Source organism: Molothrus aeneus, chromosome 17, assembly GCF_037042795.1.
Source record: "Molothrus aeneus isolate 106 chromosome 17, BPBGC_Maene_1.0, whole genome shotgun sequence".
In the NCBI taxonomy this organism is placed as follows: Eukaryota; Metazoa; Chordata; class Aves; order Passeriformes; family Icteridae; genus Molothrus; species Molothrus aeneus.
The window spans coordinates 7845553-7863966 of NC_089662.1; the positions used below are offsets into that span (position 1 = coordinate 7845553).

The 18414-nt window shown below is 48.4% G+C and overlaps 1 protein-coding gene across 1 annotated transcript; it reads right to left on the minus strand.

The window, feature by feature from the left end:
* Window positions 1-192: 192 nt before the first annotated feature.
* ASXL1 (ASXL transcriptional regulator 1) lies at window positions 193-18213 on the minus strand. Its single transcript, XM_066561662.1, has 12 exons — window positions 18110-18213; window positions 13480-13562; window positions 10272-10380; window positions 9070-9190; window positions 8901-8995; window positions 8470-8563; window positions 8050-8202; window positions 7488-7651; window positions 7294-7390; window positions 6746-6851; window positions 5715-6330; window positions 193-5000 (listed from the first exon to the last, which is right to left on the minus strand). The coding sequence occupies exons 1-12, from the start codon at window positions 18167-18169 to the stop codon at window positions 2139-2141; spliced, it is 4560 nt and encodes a 1519-aa protein (XP_066417759.1). The 5' UTR covers window positions 18170-18213; the 3' UTR covers window positions 193-2138.
* Between the last annotated feature and the right edge of the window lie 201 nt (window positions 18214-18414).

Consider the following 18414-nt stretch of genomic DNA (forward strand, 5'->3'; position numbering starts at 1 on the left):
AGGAGCTGCACCATCTTCAGTGCTTTTTAAGTGCATAAAACCAGATTTAACAAAGCCAAGCAGCAACACAGCCCCTCCCCTCCATGACTTGAGCAGAGCTCTGGAACAGCTGCAGTTAAAAGAGAGGAAAGGAAAAGCCACATTGCCTTAGAATGGAGGAGGATTTCAGAAAAAGGACTGAAACCACACAAGCAGATTTTACAGTGTTTATTTTTCCAATAGCACAAGGGACAGACACGAGCAGGCCCCCCCCGAGGGCTCTGCCCCCCAGACCAGTCCGAGCTGAACACTGCAGTGGCCCCCAGGAGGCAGAGCCAGCCCCCTGCTCCGCTCCCCATCTTTGGTAAGCAGGTTCCACACTCCGCTCGCCCCCAGGGGCACCGCAGCCCTGCCCAGGCCGGGGCACCGGGCTCTCCTTCTCGTGGGATGAGGCTGGTGGATGCATTGAGGATAAAACCATCTCAGGGACTGAACTTGTTCCACCCCTCACGATTGTGGCTGAAAGAGGAACTTGCACGGCTGAAAGAAAGTGCATGGTGAAGGGAGGTAGGATGGAGCTGGAAAAGGGACGAGAAGAAAAAAATGAAAATAAACTCCCTAAAATTCTTGCTACTGCCCGCTTGAATAAGCCAGCAGCTTCTCCTCCTCACTGAAGCAATTAACTCTTGATTAGGAATTGCTCCAGAGAGGAAGAGAATTGCAGTTTTGCTCTCCCTCTCTGGATGCACGTGGATGTTCATTCACCTCCTTGCAGTGCAGGTACAGCCATGCCCTGGGAGCTCAGGTGCAGCAACAACTGGCAAGAGCATAAATGAGCAACCGGGGAGTTGAGCCTGGCTCAGCAAATCCCACCTGGTCATCCTTGAGCCTGCACAGCACAGTCCACCCGGGCACCACGGGCACGGGGAGGCTGTGGGAACCAAGACCCCAGCGTGGTGAGCCTCACGTCAGGCAAGACGGAATACAGTGGCTCTGACAATAACTAACACCACTTTAATGCAATACTGCTGTAGAGCCTGGAAATCCAAAGAAAAAAAAAAGACCCCTTTATGCTCTATGTACATTACATCCATTTACAGAGTTGGCCAGTACTGTGTACAACATATAAATATATGATCAAACAGATGCAGAGAGGATACTTACAGGAGCCAAATAACTCACTTTATACATCCAAGAATGAAAATATATAAAAAAAGGAAAATAAAAAAAGAGGAAAGAACACTGCTTTAAATGTTAGATGATGGTCACACAGATGCACAGCTCGATGCTCGCAGGTGCTCAGCTGCTGTGGGGTTTCAGGTCCTCACCACAAAGCTGCAGTGCAGAGCTCACTGACCCTATCACTGAGCTCCAGGGAACCTCCAGTGTTCCACAGCAGTTTGTGGAAGTTGGCCAAAGGAGGCAGGCACAGCCGCTGGGCCAGTTCAGCCAGGAACAGTTCCCTGGCCACACAGCTTCCTGCAGGCCAGCAGAAGGCACTGGCTTGGCACTTGCCCCGAATTGTTTTTTCCTCTTCTTGCATCCTCCGCGTGGGTTCCATGTGGCACATGGTAGGCTGTACACGGCTCCACAACCACCTGCAGAGCACATCCCTGGGCACCACATCCTGCTGCAGCATCCAAAGACTGCATGGGACCATCCCTGCAGGGCAGCTCTTCTGCTTACACTCACTGCACAGCAGCACTTCCCACACAAACCAGGAATGGAGATGGCAGAAGAGGAGAGTGGAAGACTGTAGGGCCTCACCTTGTGCAGCCCTGAAATAGCAAACACCATCTTCCAGTTCCTTTGGATGTAAGGATTTCCTCCACAGAAGGTCCAGGGATTGCCACAGCGAACGGCCTCTCCCCCGGCGTCAGCCTCAGAGCACAGCTGGAATTTCCATGACAGCAGGAAGCAGCAGGATCGCTCCCATGGGGCACAGCCCACCCTGAGCAGGGTGTCCCCATCAGCAGGAATGAGCTCTGCACCGTCGACCTCCATGGGAAGGCAGCTCAACGTTCCTCACCAAAACAAAGTGTAACAGCGTTTCTACTATGAACAGAGAGTACTTCGTGTACTTTGTGTACTTGCGTTAGGATCAGTCGTTATCAAAATACACACACTGAATATACAACCTGTCCCATGGCCATAATTTATTATCTCACCACAAGGCACAATACACAGAGCTTAGAGGGTCCTATACAGTCGTCGTGGCAGAAGGCGCCGCAGCCTTTGCACATGATCATGGCTTTGAGGCTGCACGAGCACTGGAACGAGATCTCGTCCACGCTGCTGCTGTCAGCAAACATCTGCACAGCCAGGGCCGTGTTCCGGCTCGCAGCAAAGTTCGCTTTGTGGGTGAGCTGCACCACGCTCCCAGCAAGGCCTCGGGGGAAAGCCGGAGTGTTGGATGAATAATTAAAGCTGGTGGAATTAAGCTGCAGCTTTGAAAGCTTCCCATAAAACGCTTGCTTGATATTGAGCTGAGAGGGGATGGATGAAGGCTCCAAAGGGTGACACTGTCCTTTTCCTGGATCCCTTGAAAACTTAAAGGGCCAGTCCATGACCAGTGGCTCTCTCTGTGTGTGCCTGGCCAGTTCCGTGGGCTGCTGGGCCACATCCCCCCGGTTCTCTGCATTACTCTTGGCTGGGCTGCCACACACCAGCACCTTCTCACTTCTGATCCCTCCCAGGGTGCTGCTGTGCTGCTTTGAAGTCCACTCCTCCCTGGCAGCTGGGATTCCTTCTCCCAGTGCACAGCCCTTGTCCAAGGGAATCTGTTTGCCAGGGGACAAGGTTTCCATGGCTGAACTGTGTTCCAAAGCCCTGGAGTGATGCAGCCTCACGCTGGGGCTGGAAGGAAAACCAGAACCAAAGAGCTTTTTGCCTTGAACCCCACTGTAATTTTTATTGACCAATGCACCTCCTGTCTGATTTGGTCCAAGAGAAGTTACACCTGGAGATAAAAACTGAGGCTCTGTAGAGGCATTCAGCTTCTCTGGGCTTTTACCTGCTGTGACACTTGCTAATGGATTGTGCTGTGGCATCCGGTGGACCTTGGGCAACTCCTTCTGCTCCTCAAAGCTACAGGAAGAAAATGTTCTTTCCCGAGGGTCCACATCTTCAGACTTCAGAGAGGCACTTGCCACGTTTGCCAGTTGGTCTTGGCAGCTTAAAGTCGAGCCAGCTTTGGAATGTTTTTCTGGGACAGCCTGATCCTCTACACCAGGTAATGCTCCTGATCCACAGGTTTTTTCCTGGGGACCTTTGGAAGATCTCACTGAGCAAACATCATCGCTCCTGCTTTGGGCACTCGTCTTTATTCCCACATCTGGAGAAGAGTCTTTGCCAAAATAGTGACCGCTGCCTCTGTCCAGTTGCAGGGAGAGGCCTTCTGACTGCTTCTGCAGCACTGGCTGTGCAATTTCCAGCTTGATGTTGACATGAGACACTGGGAGAACTTCTTCCAGTGGAAGCTTCCCCTTCAGCAACTGCATCACCAAAGGGTTGTTGGTCTCAATGGAGGACACGGGCCGAGCAGAGCTGGCCGGACGCTCGGTTCTCTGGGGTCCCCACCTCTGAGGTGGGGGTGCAACCAAATCCTCAGAACAGGCTGGACTCTCTGTCTTCACAGACAATTTTGACTTAATACCATTGCGCTTCTCACTGCTGCTGTGACAGGAAGAGCCTTTCCCAGCCACCTCCCTACAGCTGACACTTCTGAAACACATCTCCACCTCCACATTCTCATCAGCCATGTCCCCTTCCCAGTCGGAAGCAGTGTCTGTTGTTTCACTGTGTGTACTCTGTATTTCTTCATCTCCACTTCTCTTCAACTCCTGAGTCTCTCCCAGGGGCTGATGTGCGTTTTCTGGTTCAGTTTTGGGGCACCTCTCCCTTGGCTGCAGGAGTTTTTCAGAGGTATCTATCCTATTCTGAGAAATAAAGTCACCATGCACAGAGGGCTGCAGTAGAGCCTCTGCCTTTTGTTCCTCATTACTCAGTTTGCCATCACTGCCTTTCCCTGTCTGCAGCTGTGCAGTGTCACACACTGCAGGGATTGCTTTCTTCACTCCAACAGTCACCGTTTTGGAGGTATTATCAGCAACACATTTTTCCAGAAATGTCTGGGAGTTGTTATATCTAAAACCAGACACCTTCTCTGGATCATGGCGTTCTGAGACACCCGATGACAATTCTGGCGGAAAAGGACAACTGGAGGAATTTTGCTTTACATCAGAAGGATAATCCAGCTGTATGGTGGAAGCACCAACATCTCCAAGTTCCACCACAGCCCTGTGTCCTGTGGGACTGACCCCAGCTCCCTGCCCCCCAGAACACGACACACTGGTCACCACAGGAACCACACATCCCAGCTTTGTGCTCTCCTGTGATGCAGCACAAGATGGGAGCTCGGTCCTTGGGTCATGGAGGAGCTGCTCAGGACTCTCCTCCTGCCTCTCAGGAGTTGCACTGTCCAAGGATGACACAGTCAGAGAACCACAGAACGGTGTCCTGGGTGACCCATCACCAGGCTGAGTGTCCCCTGACCCTGTGGCACAGCCTGGAATGCTGCTCCTTTCGCTTTTTGAGGAGGAGTGATCTTGTCTGGAAGAGAGGCAAGAATTCACGCTGGCTTCCTGAGCAGCCCCTTTGGAGTCAGCCTTCCCTCCGCTCAGATGAACAGACAGCTGTAGTTGTGCTCGCTGTAGATCTGACGCACGTTTTCCATGAGCTCTCTTGGATCTCCTGTGCTGGGAACGGCCGCTGGATTCTCCTCCACCGCCTCCTTCATCGGAGCCTCTCCCCCCACCAGGGCCACCCCCTCCTCCGATGGCGGCGGTGGCGGCTTCGCGCTGGGCTCGGGCTTGCAGAGCACGGGCCTTAATGTCTGCGAGGGTCCGGGCCCCGGGGCGGCCCCGGCCGGAGGGCTCCGTGCTGGGGATGATCCGGGGGCAGATCTGGTAAGTGGGCTGACCTTTAACCACCCAGGGTGGTTTAATACGTGAAAGTTGAATCTGAAAGAAAGGGAAATGCGGTAAGTTCTAACACTGCCCATCTCCAGTGAGATACATTTCGTTTCACAGTGATGGCAACTGCTCATCACAATTCTTAGCACAAAAATTCAACAAAAATTTCAACTTAGAAATTAACTTGGGCAGAGAAGCAGCACAACCTCTGCTCTGTGATTTGTAAAGCTCAGTTCACACTAATATTGTTTTACCAGAGGCTGCAGGCAAATATGAAGTAAGTTATTTATATTCACGTCTTCAGAGATCAAACTGGTCTTCTCTACACCAGGATGACTGCCCTGAAGCTACCAAAATGAGTATCCTGGTCAAAATGAAAAAAGTCAGGAGGAACACTGAGATTCTGTCCAAAAGTTAAGGAAAAGAACTCAGAAACTAGATAGAATAAAGAACATGATTTCAAGGTCTTTTGCAGCTAGTCAGCTCATTTCAGGCAGTGTTTCTGTAGCCACAGAAATGCAAATGAAGGGAGTAAGTCAAGGTTACCCTGTGCTCTTGTGCAAAGACCTTGGGATGATTTTCCATTCTTTGCCTGTCTAAATACGACAGCAAACCGTGGCAGTCAGAGGCACTTCACCAGCTCTACCAATGAAACCCCTCGACTCCTTCCCTTAAGATGGCAACACTTGACATTTTAATAATGTTTTGATACTACTGAGCACGACAGCCCTGAGATACAGCGGCTCTAAAGCTCTTTCTTACCCGGATGGGTGGGACTTTGGGCTCCTCTTTAGTAGGCTGTGGCTTTTCTGCGTGAACACTTTCAATTGTGTTACGAAAGGACTGACGATCTTCAAGCCGGGGCTTCTTTTCGGGGAAGGACGCAGAGGCAGCCTCCTCAAAGCTTTTCCTCTTCTGCTCCTTGGACTCCTGAGCAGAGTTCTCCTGGGGCAAACTGGGAATTCTGCTGGTAGCTGCTGACGATGGATCTTCTGATTTGCTGTTTGATTTGGAAGTCTCTGGAGAGAGGTGCAGTTCGGTACTCTCTGCCTTCAATCCTGCAGCCGAGGGGCTGGTCAGATCATCTTTCTTCAGGTCTGTCTCAGACTTTAGCTCTTTATGAAGCGAGGGATCTGGCCCCACAGGAGCAGGCTCTTTGGGAGTCTCCGTGTGCTCAGGCTCCCTCAGTCTGTACAGGCTCCTCCTGGCCCGGCAGCGCAGGTCAGCCCGCGAGCGTTTCCGGAAGCGCCCGTCCCTCTGGCGCGTGGTCGGCCCGCGCGGCAACCTCGCTTCTCCTTTAACAGACAGCTCTGTCCTGTTTTCAGCGTCCTCCTGCACTGAATTCTGCGCCTGGGATTCTTCCTGGGTCAAGCCCAACCTATAAGGCAAACACAAAAGCCAGCTCAAAGCTAAAGCTCACCCCAATTTCAGTGTTACTGAATAGAGCCAACACAAGCAGAGAGTCATCAAAGCCTCATTAACTCATCCTGCAAGGGGAGAGCCCATACATTCCACATTGCTATCACATGGAATGAAATAAAAACCCCAAAAATTTGTGATGGAAAATACCATCAACTTTTCTTAAAACAGAAGAGATGGGCTACAAAATTCTGCTGAACCCAGCCAATTCCACTAAGGATTTTCCCAGAACAACAGCTGGAACAATTCACCCCACAACCTGTGTTTTTCCAAAGAGTTTATGCTGCATCTGCTCAGGTATCCACAAAGAGAAACACACTCTGCCACCTGCATAAGCATGGATAAAGCAGAATAGACATAGTAAAATTTCTCACTTTTGCCCATAGTAGTCCTCGAAGAACTTCTCTTTCCATTGCTCCACTCTCTTTTCTTTCTCCATCTCCTGCCTGATTCGAACTTGCATCTCATGGGTGAATTCACCTACATGAAAGCAAGAGACTGAAATTCAGTTCCAAACAAAACTCGTTCTGCAAATGCAACCTCTAGTGTTTAAACTGTACAGCAGATAAATATATGAAAGGCAGACCTGCTGTTAACACCCTGCTCCCCATCCCACTCTGGATCCACACGCTGCCTGTGGCTCCAGGAAAAATCCTGTTTTAACAGACAGCCCACCTTTTAAAGAAAACTAAGTCTGGCACTACTTTACACCTTCACCACTTAATGCTTAAGACCCCACGGCACCAAAAGAAATTGTATATGTGTTTTGTGTTTTGATTTTAAACAAAAAAAAAAGAAAAAGTTGGGGGCAACATGCAGCAAAGCTGTACTAAGTTCCCACTCATTAACTGGAAAAGAAAACCAAAAGTCTTTCAAAATGAGCATCTATTCCCCAGGCACTCAGGAAAGCAAAGCCACTCACCGTCAGCGAGCCGCTCTCTCCAGCTCTGTGCAGCGTGGGTGAAGAACTCGTTGTTCAGAGCGCTGCCACTGAGCCGCATCAGCCCGTCAGCCCCCACCTAGCAGGACAGAGCCAGGACAAACAGAACACATCTGCTCCAGCTGTTCCACACTGAAGAGGTTATCAGGGAAGGGAAAACACCTGAGTGCTCATACCTGTCTATCAACTTCAGGCAGGAGGTAAAGCAGCTGCTGCTGGAAGTGTGATGGAAGCGCGTTAAAGGTCCTGGAGTTGATCAGCGCTCGCAGGTTTGTGTTGACAAGGATGGAGCCTGGGGTTTCAAAGTCAATATCCTCACCCCGGTTACGTTTCATTTGCCCTGGAGTTTAAGGACAGGCAAATAAAATTAACATTGCTGTACAAAAGTATTTCAGCATTATGGGCTGAAATTTATGTCAAACTACAACAACAAAAGGAGTGAGAGAGATGATAAAGACTGCACTATTCAAGTGTGAAGAATGACTCTCCAGCACAGTAATTAATAAACCCACATCTGGAATTCTGACATGAGGTCACAGTTCTGCCATATTCAGGTACTATTCTCAATGCTGCTCTTCAGACCAGCCAATCTTTTAAACAATTCTATCACTAACACTCAAGGTGGAAAACCTGGTTTTTGCCCTCAGGTCATCAAATGCCTCCTGGTGCTCTTTTCTCAGATACATGTGGACTTCACCATCACCAATTATTTTTCTGCCTTTACCCAGGAGCACGTACCAGCCGTGGGCTTTCGGATGCCCCTCAGCAGCTGTGGAGGATCCCTGTTGATCTCTGTCCTACTGCGCAGGCTGGTTTTGCACAGGGCCAAGGAGCTGCTGCTGCTGCTGGATGTGCTGCTGCTCTCCCCATCAGCGTGCCTTCCTGTGAAGCCTAAATGCAAAACAACATCATAAAAATATGCAAAGAACAGTCAAAACCCAACTGGGAGAGTGGTTTACCATACAGGAATTTTCTGTTACTAACAAATCTGCTATTACAGGGTACCAACTATTTTGAGTGAGTTAAACACACACACAACTCTGCAGTCTCACTCATTCTCAGCAGGTGTTACAGAAATCCTCAGGCAAACACAGATGACTGGGGACTGACTGAGAGAGATCTGTGAGGTCACCAGGACCCCCCCAAAGCCATGCTCACCTGAGGCAGACTCCATGTGTGCCCCATTTACTTTCAGTGGGGTTAACACCACCCGTGGCAGCATCACACCTGTCTTTTTCTTCTGTTTGGTTGTCTGCAGATCAGAGAGAAACCAAAAACAAAACAAAGGAATGAAGGCATTATGGAAGAGTATAGTAATCTTCTAAGCAGCATGTTCCTCAGTTAAAAGAGCTGCCTGGCTCCTCCTAGCTGAATCTTCAGGCAACACTACGTTTAGGACTAGCAGAGAATTCAAAACTGTCTTCCCATACATGATCCCTCACCATCCTGCCACTTCTTGCCCAAGGAGACAGACTCATAACTATCTCTGAGGCACTTATGCACAAACAGTCCCTGTCATACCTCCCCAATAGTAATGAAACCTCCCTTTGAAAGGCTTTATCCTTCCCATTAGTCCCAGTTTTTCCTACCTGGGAAGCAGTTCTGTAGCTCTCCCTGGTAGCAGGTCCTTTGCTCTGAGATTCAGTGGAACACGAGGCGTTAGAAGAAGTTTCATCAAGAGACACTGAAAGAGATGAGCTCTTAGTCAGACACAGAAGTAGGTCCTGGAGTTTAAGGTTAATGTCACCAGACACTTACCATCATTGTCACCACTCACAGTGCTGGCTTCGTTGGACCCACAGCTTTCTGCATCTGCTGTGTCCTCCAGCTCCTCCCCTTCTGGCACTGACAGGTTCCGGGACCACTGCAAGGCATCTTTCTAGAGGGGGAACAGAACTGGGGTGGCTACAGCCCTCCCTCCCTCCCAAATCTACACCAATGGGACCAGACAGTTAACTGGATATACTTTAACCTTCAATTTTTTCCCTATTTTAACCCTTGATGCAGAAAGGGATTTTAAAGTATATTTGGGCTCATAGCGGAACAGAAGTCACCTAAACTAAGAGCACTTCGTAGCCCCTTCCTAGACAAGTAACACATACCCAAAAACCAGGTTAATAATAATTAATTTAATAGAAAGGTTCATAATATCTTATAATTTTCTGTATGTAATGAGTTTGTATTAAAGAGAAGCATCACACTATGAAAGAACAAGTAGCATCAGAGTGGCCAAACACTAAGACAACAAGCTTAGGAGATGTATTTCCTACTTGTACAATAAAAGCCATTTCAATGCCATCTATGTTCAGGAAATGTGTCAATTCAATAGGATTTTCTAACAGCAGAAAAAAGATGGAAGTGAAATAGCTGAGATCTATCAAGTTGATATTTATCAGGGAATCCAACAGTACAAAACAATGCAAAAGAAAACCTCAGGACCAGAAATATTTTCAATATTTAATATTACTGGAACAATAAACTAAAAATAAAAAAATATTCCAGAGAGGTTTCAAGATCTAAGGAAAATACTGATGCTAAATAACACAGAATGTAGTGGAACACAGAACAAGCACCTAGAAGAATTAATATACATTTTCCTATCAAGATTTTTCATGTCACTACAAGCTCTTGGACCAATTCCTTGGTTGGCTGTTTTCCCTTGTGGCTGGCAGCAAGGGAGTGCACAGATCTGTTCTGATGAACAGCCACCTGAGCTGGACACCAGGTAAAGAAGTAAGAGGATTCAAGAAATAACAGTTGGGGTTTTTTTTAAAGAATTTATCATAGGTGGCTGAATACACCTGGAAGGTACAAGCTCCAAGGAAATAATGAATTCCAGATCCTCTCTCACATGATGATCTCACTGCTCATGATGCTCAGTGACAGGGTAACACTCAGCCCTGTACAAGGAACAGAACTCACCCCTGGGCCCTCAGCTGGGAGCAGAGCTCAGCATTTACCTTGAGTGTGAATAGGCTGATGCGTCCAGGCAGTTTGTAGAAGAGCCCATCCCCTCCCCGGGAATTGGAGTGGAGCATGGCGTTGAGGCAGGCCAGGGGAGATGTGCCACTGCAGCAGAGACAGAGAAAAGAGAGAGCTTAGGAAACAGATTATCAAGAAAACAGCCTGAAAGAGGTGGTTAAATGGGCATCCTTTAGCTGATGAGGGGAACAGAGGTGATGCTATTAACTTTATGGCACAGTAAGAACAGTGTCACTGGTTTCATTCTGACCTGTACATCAGCCTTGCACATCACAGCCAACAGTAAATGTGACACCAATTTTAAAGCTATCCTCATCTGTTTTTAGACATTTCTAACTTTAATTATCTGTTTTCTCCTCTCCTCTCCAGGAATCCTTCAGTGTTGGATTGATTTTATAAAACCCCCAGATTTATTCAGCAGTAGAAAGATGTAACAAACTATAGACACACATGTTACTGGAATGTCTCCCTGATATGTCACTGACCAAACTACTTGAGCAGAGCTCGATAAAAAGGTTCTGATGCTCTCATTTGTTAATTCCTACATAGCTCCCTGGTTAAAGCCCCATCCTACACTCACACTGATGGAAATGCTGTGCCACACAATATGATGTTTTCCAGTAAGTCCCACATATACGGGCAGAAAGTTGTCCGGAAGACACATTACAGCACTACTGACTGCATTCCTAGTAAAAGTGAAACTGATAACTGGACTGAGATAAAATGCTTCAAAGAAAATAATTGTAAAATTGAAAACATAGAATTTCTGTTTCCACCCTGTACGTGCCTGGGTTTTGGACATTTCTTCACATTCCACTGCAACAGGCAAAGTTACCCTGTATCACTTTCAGATCATGTGAACAAAATTTCCAGCCTTCTGTCCTGTTAGACTGTGTTTTCCCCTCTGTGTTTACCAGACACTCCAAGCACACTCACCAGCCACAGAGCTCTCTTAAAACAGCAAACTAAGTAATTTTCCCCAAAACAAGAAAAAAACCAAGCAGTTAAAACTCTATCAGGAGCAAAATTCAGCATGGTACTGGCTCATGGGAATGTCAGTGCCTGGTATGGAACACAGCCCTCCCAGCAGAGCAGCATGACCCCCCAACCAGGGAGCCCCACCTCAGAATCGATTCAGAAGGAAAAACATCTCAAGGCACTGAGCTATTTCCTTCAGGAAATGGAGTTTCAGGAAGAACTTCTATACAAGCACCAGCAAAGCCTGCTGCACGTTCAGCCAGGCAGGCTCACTGCCTTTATCCTGCAAACAATCACGCTCTGAAGAAAACAATCTTTTCTTAAAGCAGAGAATTAATGACCAGGGAAGGAAAAGCAGATATCCCAAAGGAAACCATCGACCTTTAAAGGAATGAGTTAGGTTTGTGGGATTTAACATGACACATGTTCCAAAGTCTGGTCTTTACTTACACAGTGTGACAGGTCACTTGTGAAAACTGGGAAAGCACAGGATAATTTATGTGTGTGAAGAGCCCTGCTATTATCTTTGGCAGGGGACAGCCTGTGCACAGAGATCTTCAACTGCCTGCTGAGGTAACAGGACTTATGTGAGAGAGTTGCCAAAGATTGATTAAAGCAAAGCCCCTCTTATGAAGATCCTCATTAAAATCTGTCTGAATTCTACTGAAATCACTGCCCATATCCACACCAGAGAAGATCTCAGAAAGCATCACAGAATCATGGAACAGTTTGGGTTGGAAGGGACCTGAAAGACCATCTTGTTCCAAATGCCCTGCCATGGGCAGGGACACCTTTCACCAGACTAGGTTGCTCTAAGCCCTGTCCAGCCTGGCCTCAAAGACTTCCAAGGATGGAACAGTCCCAGCTTCTCTGGGAACCTATGCCATGACCTCACCACCCTCACAGTGAAGAATTTCTTCCTAATATCCAATCTAAATCTTCCCTCCTTCACCTGAAGTCCCCTGCCCCTTGTCCTCCCACTACATGCCCCTGTGAAAAGTCCCTCCCAAGCCTTCTCGTAAGCCCATGGAAGGTGGGTGTTCAACAGTTCCAAATCTGATGCAGCAGCACACACCAGCCTCATGCCTCTCCAAACAACAGCAGGTCCCACACCCAACATCCCTGTACCCGTCACTGATTTTCACTATTCAAAACACCCCAGCTGTTTCCTGATTTCACAAAAACAAGGAGCAGAAACAAGCTAACATTTAGGTCCCAGAAGAAATCAGTTTACCTTCTGCAGTTGGGTAAAGTACAGGTTCAGGAAATGCAAACGCAACAGTGAAAAACAGTCCACAGAAACAAAGGGAGGGAGAAGCAAGACTAGAAACAGTTCTTGCATCTGGATTTGTCAAAAGTCCATCACTGGACAGCAGCTTTTCGTGTCTCTGGTAGTCAAACCTTCACCTTCTTTTTTTTTTTTTTTTTTTTTTGGTTTTTTTTTGGTTGTTTGTTTGGTTTTTTTTGCCAGGCAGCAGCAACTGAGGCATTTGGACTATCACAGTTACCCACTTTCTTTGAGCTGCAAGACACTCTGTATTTCTACTACTGTCATGGAAACAGATGGAAGCTCACAGGAACTTAACCAAGGAAAGCAGTCTCCCACTTCTGCCCTTTCCAAGGCTTTGTATCAGGTTCTTTTCCACATGAAATCCACTCTGAGATGGGCATCTCCTCCTACAATGTCAAGAGCCACAACCGTGTGATGTGAGCTGTGCTCTCCTGATGCCCAAGAATCTGAGCACAAGCCAGTGACATGGAGAAGACTGTCTCTTCTAAAACATGTCTGCTCTAGAAATGAAGCATCAGAGGAGATAAAACTTAAACTGTTCTCAAACTCAAGTCACAATAGCAGAAACTATTGTTGCTGGGAGCTACTTATGTGAGAACCATGGGAGTGAGTGGTAAGTACAGCACAATGCAGGGGCCTGATCTGCAAGAGGCATTTACTTCACAATAGATGGATGAAGGGACTCTGTATAATATCTAAAAATCCAAGAACATTTCCCAGTTATTATCAGTGAAAAAGAAACCCTCACAATCTGTATATAAATGTCTGTACTGTCATCTGAAATTACCAGGCTGAAAAGAGAAAAAGGGAAGCAAAGTGGGCTGGGGATGAGGCAGAACTGTATGAAGCAACACCAGCCTTCATACACTGCCTCCCCCATGCTGCACACTGGTTTAGACAAAATCATCAATACTAACCTCATTTCCTTTAGACCTTCAGCCTCTATGACCTGCAGAATCTGTTTTGGGGTCATAGGAGCATCTGAGTAATTTTCCAGCACCTGAAAAGACAGAAAGACCAAGTGTCATTACAGAACTGGCTTCTGCATTCCCAGAACTACTCCATCAGCTGCGGCCCAGACCCAATAATGCGCCCCTTCAAATTTGATTCACCTGCAAAGACACAAAGTAAAATTGCAGGCTACCTCAAGATCCTGGTGAACATGGATCAAAGCCACAAAAGGCTTCACCTTCATCTCTTCCCCAACTAACTGAAATACAAACATGGAGGAGAAAAAGCAGCAGAATTTGGCCTTGACCCCACCCAATGGAAGCTGTACCAGACTTCATTATACATTAGATGGAGCTGCTGCCACATAAACCTTCCAAACTGAACAGTGGTGACCTGTAACAATGTAAAACCTTTTCCTACCTCTCCACAAAGCATCCAGTGGTTTTTTGTCACTAAAAGTATTACTGTGCAGCTATACAATCCAATACTGTACCTTCCTCAGATTACTGCATTCATTTCATCTTCACTCTATCCCAGGAAGGGAACCACAAGTTAAGAGTCAGAATTTGTGGCAGAGAAGGATAGAATCCAGGAAAGGACAAAAAAACAGTAAAGGATTTGGGGAAAAAAAATTTGGCTAGAGACACTAAAAAGACTTAAGAGTGCTCGCCTTTGACATAAAATGAAGAAAATCAGATATTAAAAGGCAACACAATAAATAACAACTCATCCTTTCACATATTATATCAAGAATAGAATTGTCACTTATATACAAAGAAGTAAAGAGGTTATTACTTTATTTTTTTTAAGCCTGTGGAACTTACTGCTCCGAAATGTCTAGAAGCAAAACCTCAAGGATTCAAAGACAGGACCGGACATTTCTGTGGATAAGAAGATTATCCACATAAACAGGAAACAATGAGCAAAAATAAGCTGCAGTAGATGTAAACCACTCAGTTTCTTTGGGAGCAGATTACCCTACAGCTGTTGACCACGCGCCTTCCCCAGCAGCAGACAGTGCTGCTCCTGGAATGCAAAGGCACCCAGCTCCACAGACCTGGGGCCACGAGCTAAAAGAGGCTGAGACAGGCACAGGCCATGGCCTGGAACAGGCATGGAAAGCAGCAACAGGAATTCATTCAGGAACTTTTTGATAACCATGGTCTAAATTCCCCCAGCATCACGGCCACATGATGCACAGCCCCGGTGTCATCTGTGCCCATGTTTTAGGAGTCAGCAACACAGTGCTGTCTCTCAGTCTGACTGATGTGGGAAGCCAGAGGAAGGATGCAGATGCCCCATTTTCATTAGTAACATCTAGAAGTGAGTCACTGCAGCAGCCATGCCAATGGGACGTGAGCAATATCACCCCAAAGCTGTGCAGGCCAACGTTTGCACCTCAGACCATCTCCACCCTCCACAAGTAACGAAAAACCCAAGCGCAGTTCTGCACTTCAACTGTGTGTTGTGATATAGCTGGGTGGATGGGGCTTGGACCAGCCTGGACTAGTGGGAGCTGTCCCTTACTGTAGCAGGGACAAGATGATCTTTAAAGGTCCTTCCAATCTAAACCTTGATTCTACAAATGGAATTTCTCTAACCATATCCACCCAACAGGTATTCTGCAGATGCTTGAAGCTCACAAGCTTCTGAAAATGAGGTAAGAACCTCATGGGGAAGAGAATTAGAGAACTAACTTCAGTTAAAACCCAATGAAAACAAAAGAAAAATCAAAGCAAGTGATGAGCCATATTCAGAGAGAGTAAACTAATTAAATTCCATACAGCTCCATCACACTTCTTCCTCCCTCCATAGGTTACAAGGTCTCCATGCCTCCCTCCTGAGCTGTCACCCCATCACTCAGAGGCTGCTGACACAGGAAACTCATTGCTCCCAAGCCCAGTGAGATCTGCAAAATACAACACGTCTGTTCCAAAAAATCAGGGAATTATTCAAACATCTCTCCAGTGACAGACACAGCAAGTGAAGTATGTGGCCTAAAACTGAGCACAAAGAAGCATTTACATACAGATAAAAGAATCTATGCTCAGGGGAACAATTTCCAATCAAGAGCTGTATTAAGTATACAGAGCACTTAATGGAAGAACTGGAGGAGAGGATCCTGCAAGCTTTAGACACCAAATCCCAGTCTCCAGCACTGCCCCATCCATCCCTCCCCAACCTGACACTCCCAGCACATCAGCCCTCCACCCAGAGCTACAACTTCAATATTGGCTACACCTTACACCCAAAACAGAATTTTACCCCCTTCACTATTTACAGCAGTGGTAGCTGAGGGTTCCTGTGCCCCTGATTATGGAAGTTTACATCACTTCCTCAATTTATTGGTCATCTAGCTCTGATAGCACTTGTAGGATCCTGTCATGGCTTTGGGCATCCAGATGAACCTTTAAAGTTTATTTTATGGAACGTGCAGAGTTTTGGCTCTGTAGGAGGAGCAACACTGAAGAACATTTCTGCCTGTGATTCTCAGAAACGTTGAGCAGAATACAAAATACACCAGTACACGTCAGAGAGGGAAATTAAAAGCATTTTGACAGGGAGCATGTGTAAGCCTAGTGTGAAATAAAGATCTATTTTTAGTGGATTTACAATCAGTCCTGCAAGCTGCAAGTGCAGCTACGCAACTGTAGGTCTCTTTAAGTGGATAATCTAGTATGAGATCGTTCTATTTCTGGTTCATCAATGGCTCTAAGATGCTGTTGAGGCTTAGACATCTCATGCACCCACCGTGCCTGAGGTGCTGGCCAGAAGACAGGTGAGAGGAACTGTGTGAAGAAATGCCTTCCCCATCACACAAGGGTGATGAGGTGTATTAGGCGACTGCTCATGTGCTGCTTTGGGCAGCCTATAAATGCTGATTTTTTTTTCACCTCTCAGAGTTCAGGATGTTTGAATGAGCTGACTTTATGCAAGGTCACATAGCACAGCCTCTGCCCCCAGGGTCACTTGCCAGGAAAGCATCCCTGCCATCTGCACTGACACACATGCTTCAAAGAACCTGGATCCCAAGAAGAAATGCAGGATGGAGAACAAGACCACCAGGCTCCTGCTGTGAAGTTCCACAGTAGCTGCTTTATGCCCTTCTCTAGTTTTTCAAGCAAAGCCACATGGGTCTAAAATATTATCATTTACACACAAAAGATGATGCAAGTTGCTGGAAGTCAGATGCTTGTCTGATTAGGTTTTCTCCTGGCAAGCAGTAAGAAAACACTCCAATAGCCAAAAAAATCTTACTCAGAAGCACCAAGAGTTATCCTGAACATCCTCAGTATAAGACATGAGCCTCATTGGACTCACCCACACTGTTCCTTCGGAATGTTTACATGCTTCAATACATAACCTGGGCTGGCAAAACCAAAACAAACACACACAACAGAAAAAAACAAGGAAACAAATCACCCTCAAGCTCTTTAAATCCACTTCTGCAGAAGTCCAGGGGCTACACAGAAAGAACATATGTATCCTCATGAGTTGTACACCACTGACAGGGCTGTGTGGAGGAACTGTGGGATCATTCATATCCAAGTAGCTGGATCATCCCTCACTGCATCCCTGGCACTGCTGTACCTGTGTCACTGGGTCACCAGGAGAGAGCCAGCTCCTTCCACCCAAATGCCAGCCAGCCAGCCCAAACACCTCAGCATGCAGCTCTTAAACCAAACCTATGACTAGCTCCCTGAAACACACTGAAATTATTTCTCTTTTTTAGATTTCCTACTTCATGACTGAGGTTGAAGACAGATCCAGCTCAAAGGCTTCACAGAGGGAAGTCACCTTCCTCCCAGCGCATCGGTGCAATGACAACAGCATTCCCACAGACATCAGAGCTGGTCTGGGAAGTTGAAGCCTTCAACAAGGAAATTCTTTAAGACAAAAGGACTGAGACATCTCAACGGCCACATCTCCTAAACCCAAAAGTGACCAAATACGGGCTGATTCAGGGATGTTCAGTCCAGCTGCTGCTACAGCAGCCCAGCACACGCCACCGGTCCTGGGGCGCTGCCGGTGCACAGAAAGACCCCGCACCCTCGGTAATTAAACCAGAAACTTTTGACAGCGGCCGTGCCCTCTCCGGAGTCTCCGGTTCCTCCCACAGAGCTTTAAAACCATCTGAAAGGAAGAGAACGAGCGGGACCGTGCGCGCAGCCCTGCCCAGCACGCACGGAACTGCAGCGGGACGGGGGCACCTCCCGCGTCCCACGCCGGGAGCCGCTGCAGCCCCGCCCGGCGGAGGCCGCGGGACCCCTGGCGGGGGCCACCGAGGGCCGGGGGCCGCGCTCGCACCGCCCCGGGGCGCAGCTCCTTCGCACCGGGCTGAGAAAGAAAAACAACCGCGCGGGAGAGCTCGGCCACAGCGGCCGGCGGGGGAACCGCGGGAAGCCGCGGGACCGGGCGGGGAAGCGGCAACATCGCCCGCGCCCTCCAGGCGGGCCCGGCCCCCGCTTTTACCCCCTCAAGAGCGATGGCGGCGCCGCCGGCCCCGTTACTCGGGGAGGGGCCGGACGCGGCGGGGAGGCCCTGAGGCACGGCGGAGCCCCCGCGCCCCCTCCCTGGACGCCCCCCCGGCCTCACCAGGCGGGCGGCCTCGGCCCACGTGCGCTCCTTCTTCCTCCTCTGCTTCATCTCCTTCATCCTCCTCCTCCTCCTCCTCCTCCCGCGCGGGCGGGCGCGGCGGGCGCGGACCGTTGGGCGCGCGGGCGGCAGGCGGGCGGCAGGCGGGCGGCAGCGACCGGAGCGGGCTGGGCGCGGCGGGCGGGGCGCGAGGCGGGGGCGACTCCGGGCGCTACGGGAGACGGCGGCGGCGGCGGCGGCTCGGGCCCGGCATAACAACGGGGTCAAAGGGCCGGGAGCGGGGCGGGGCGGCGGGGCCCAGCGAC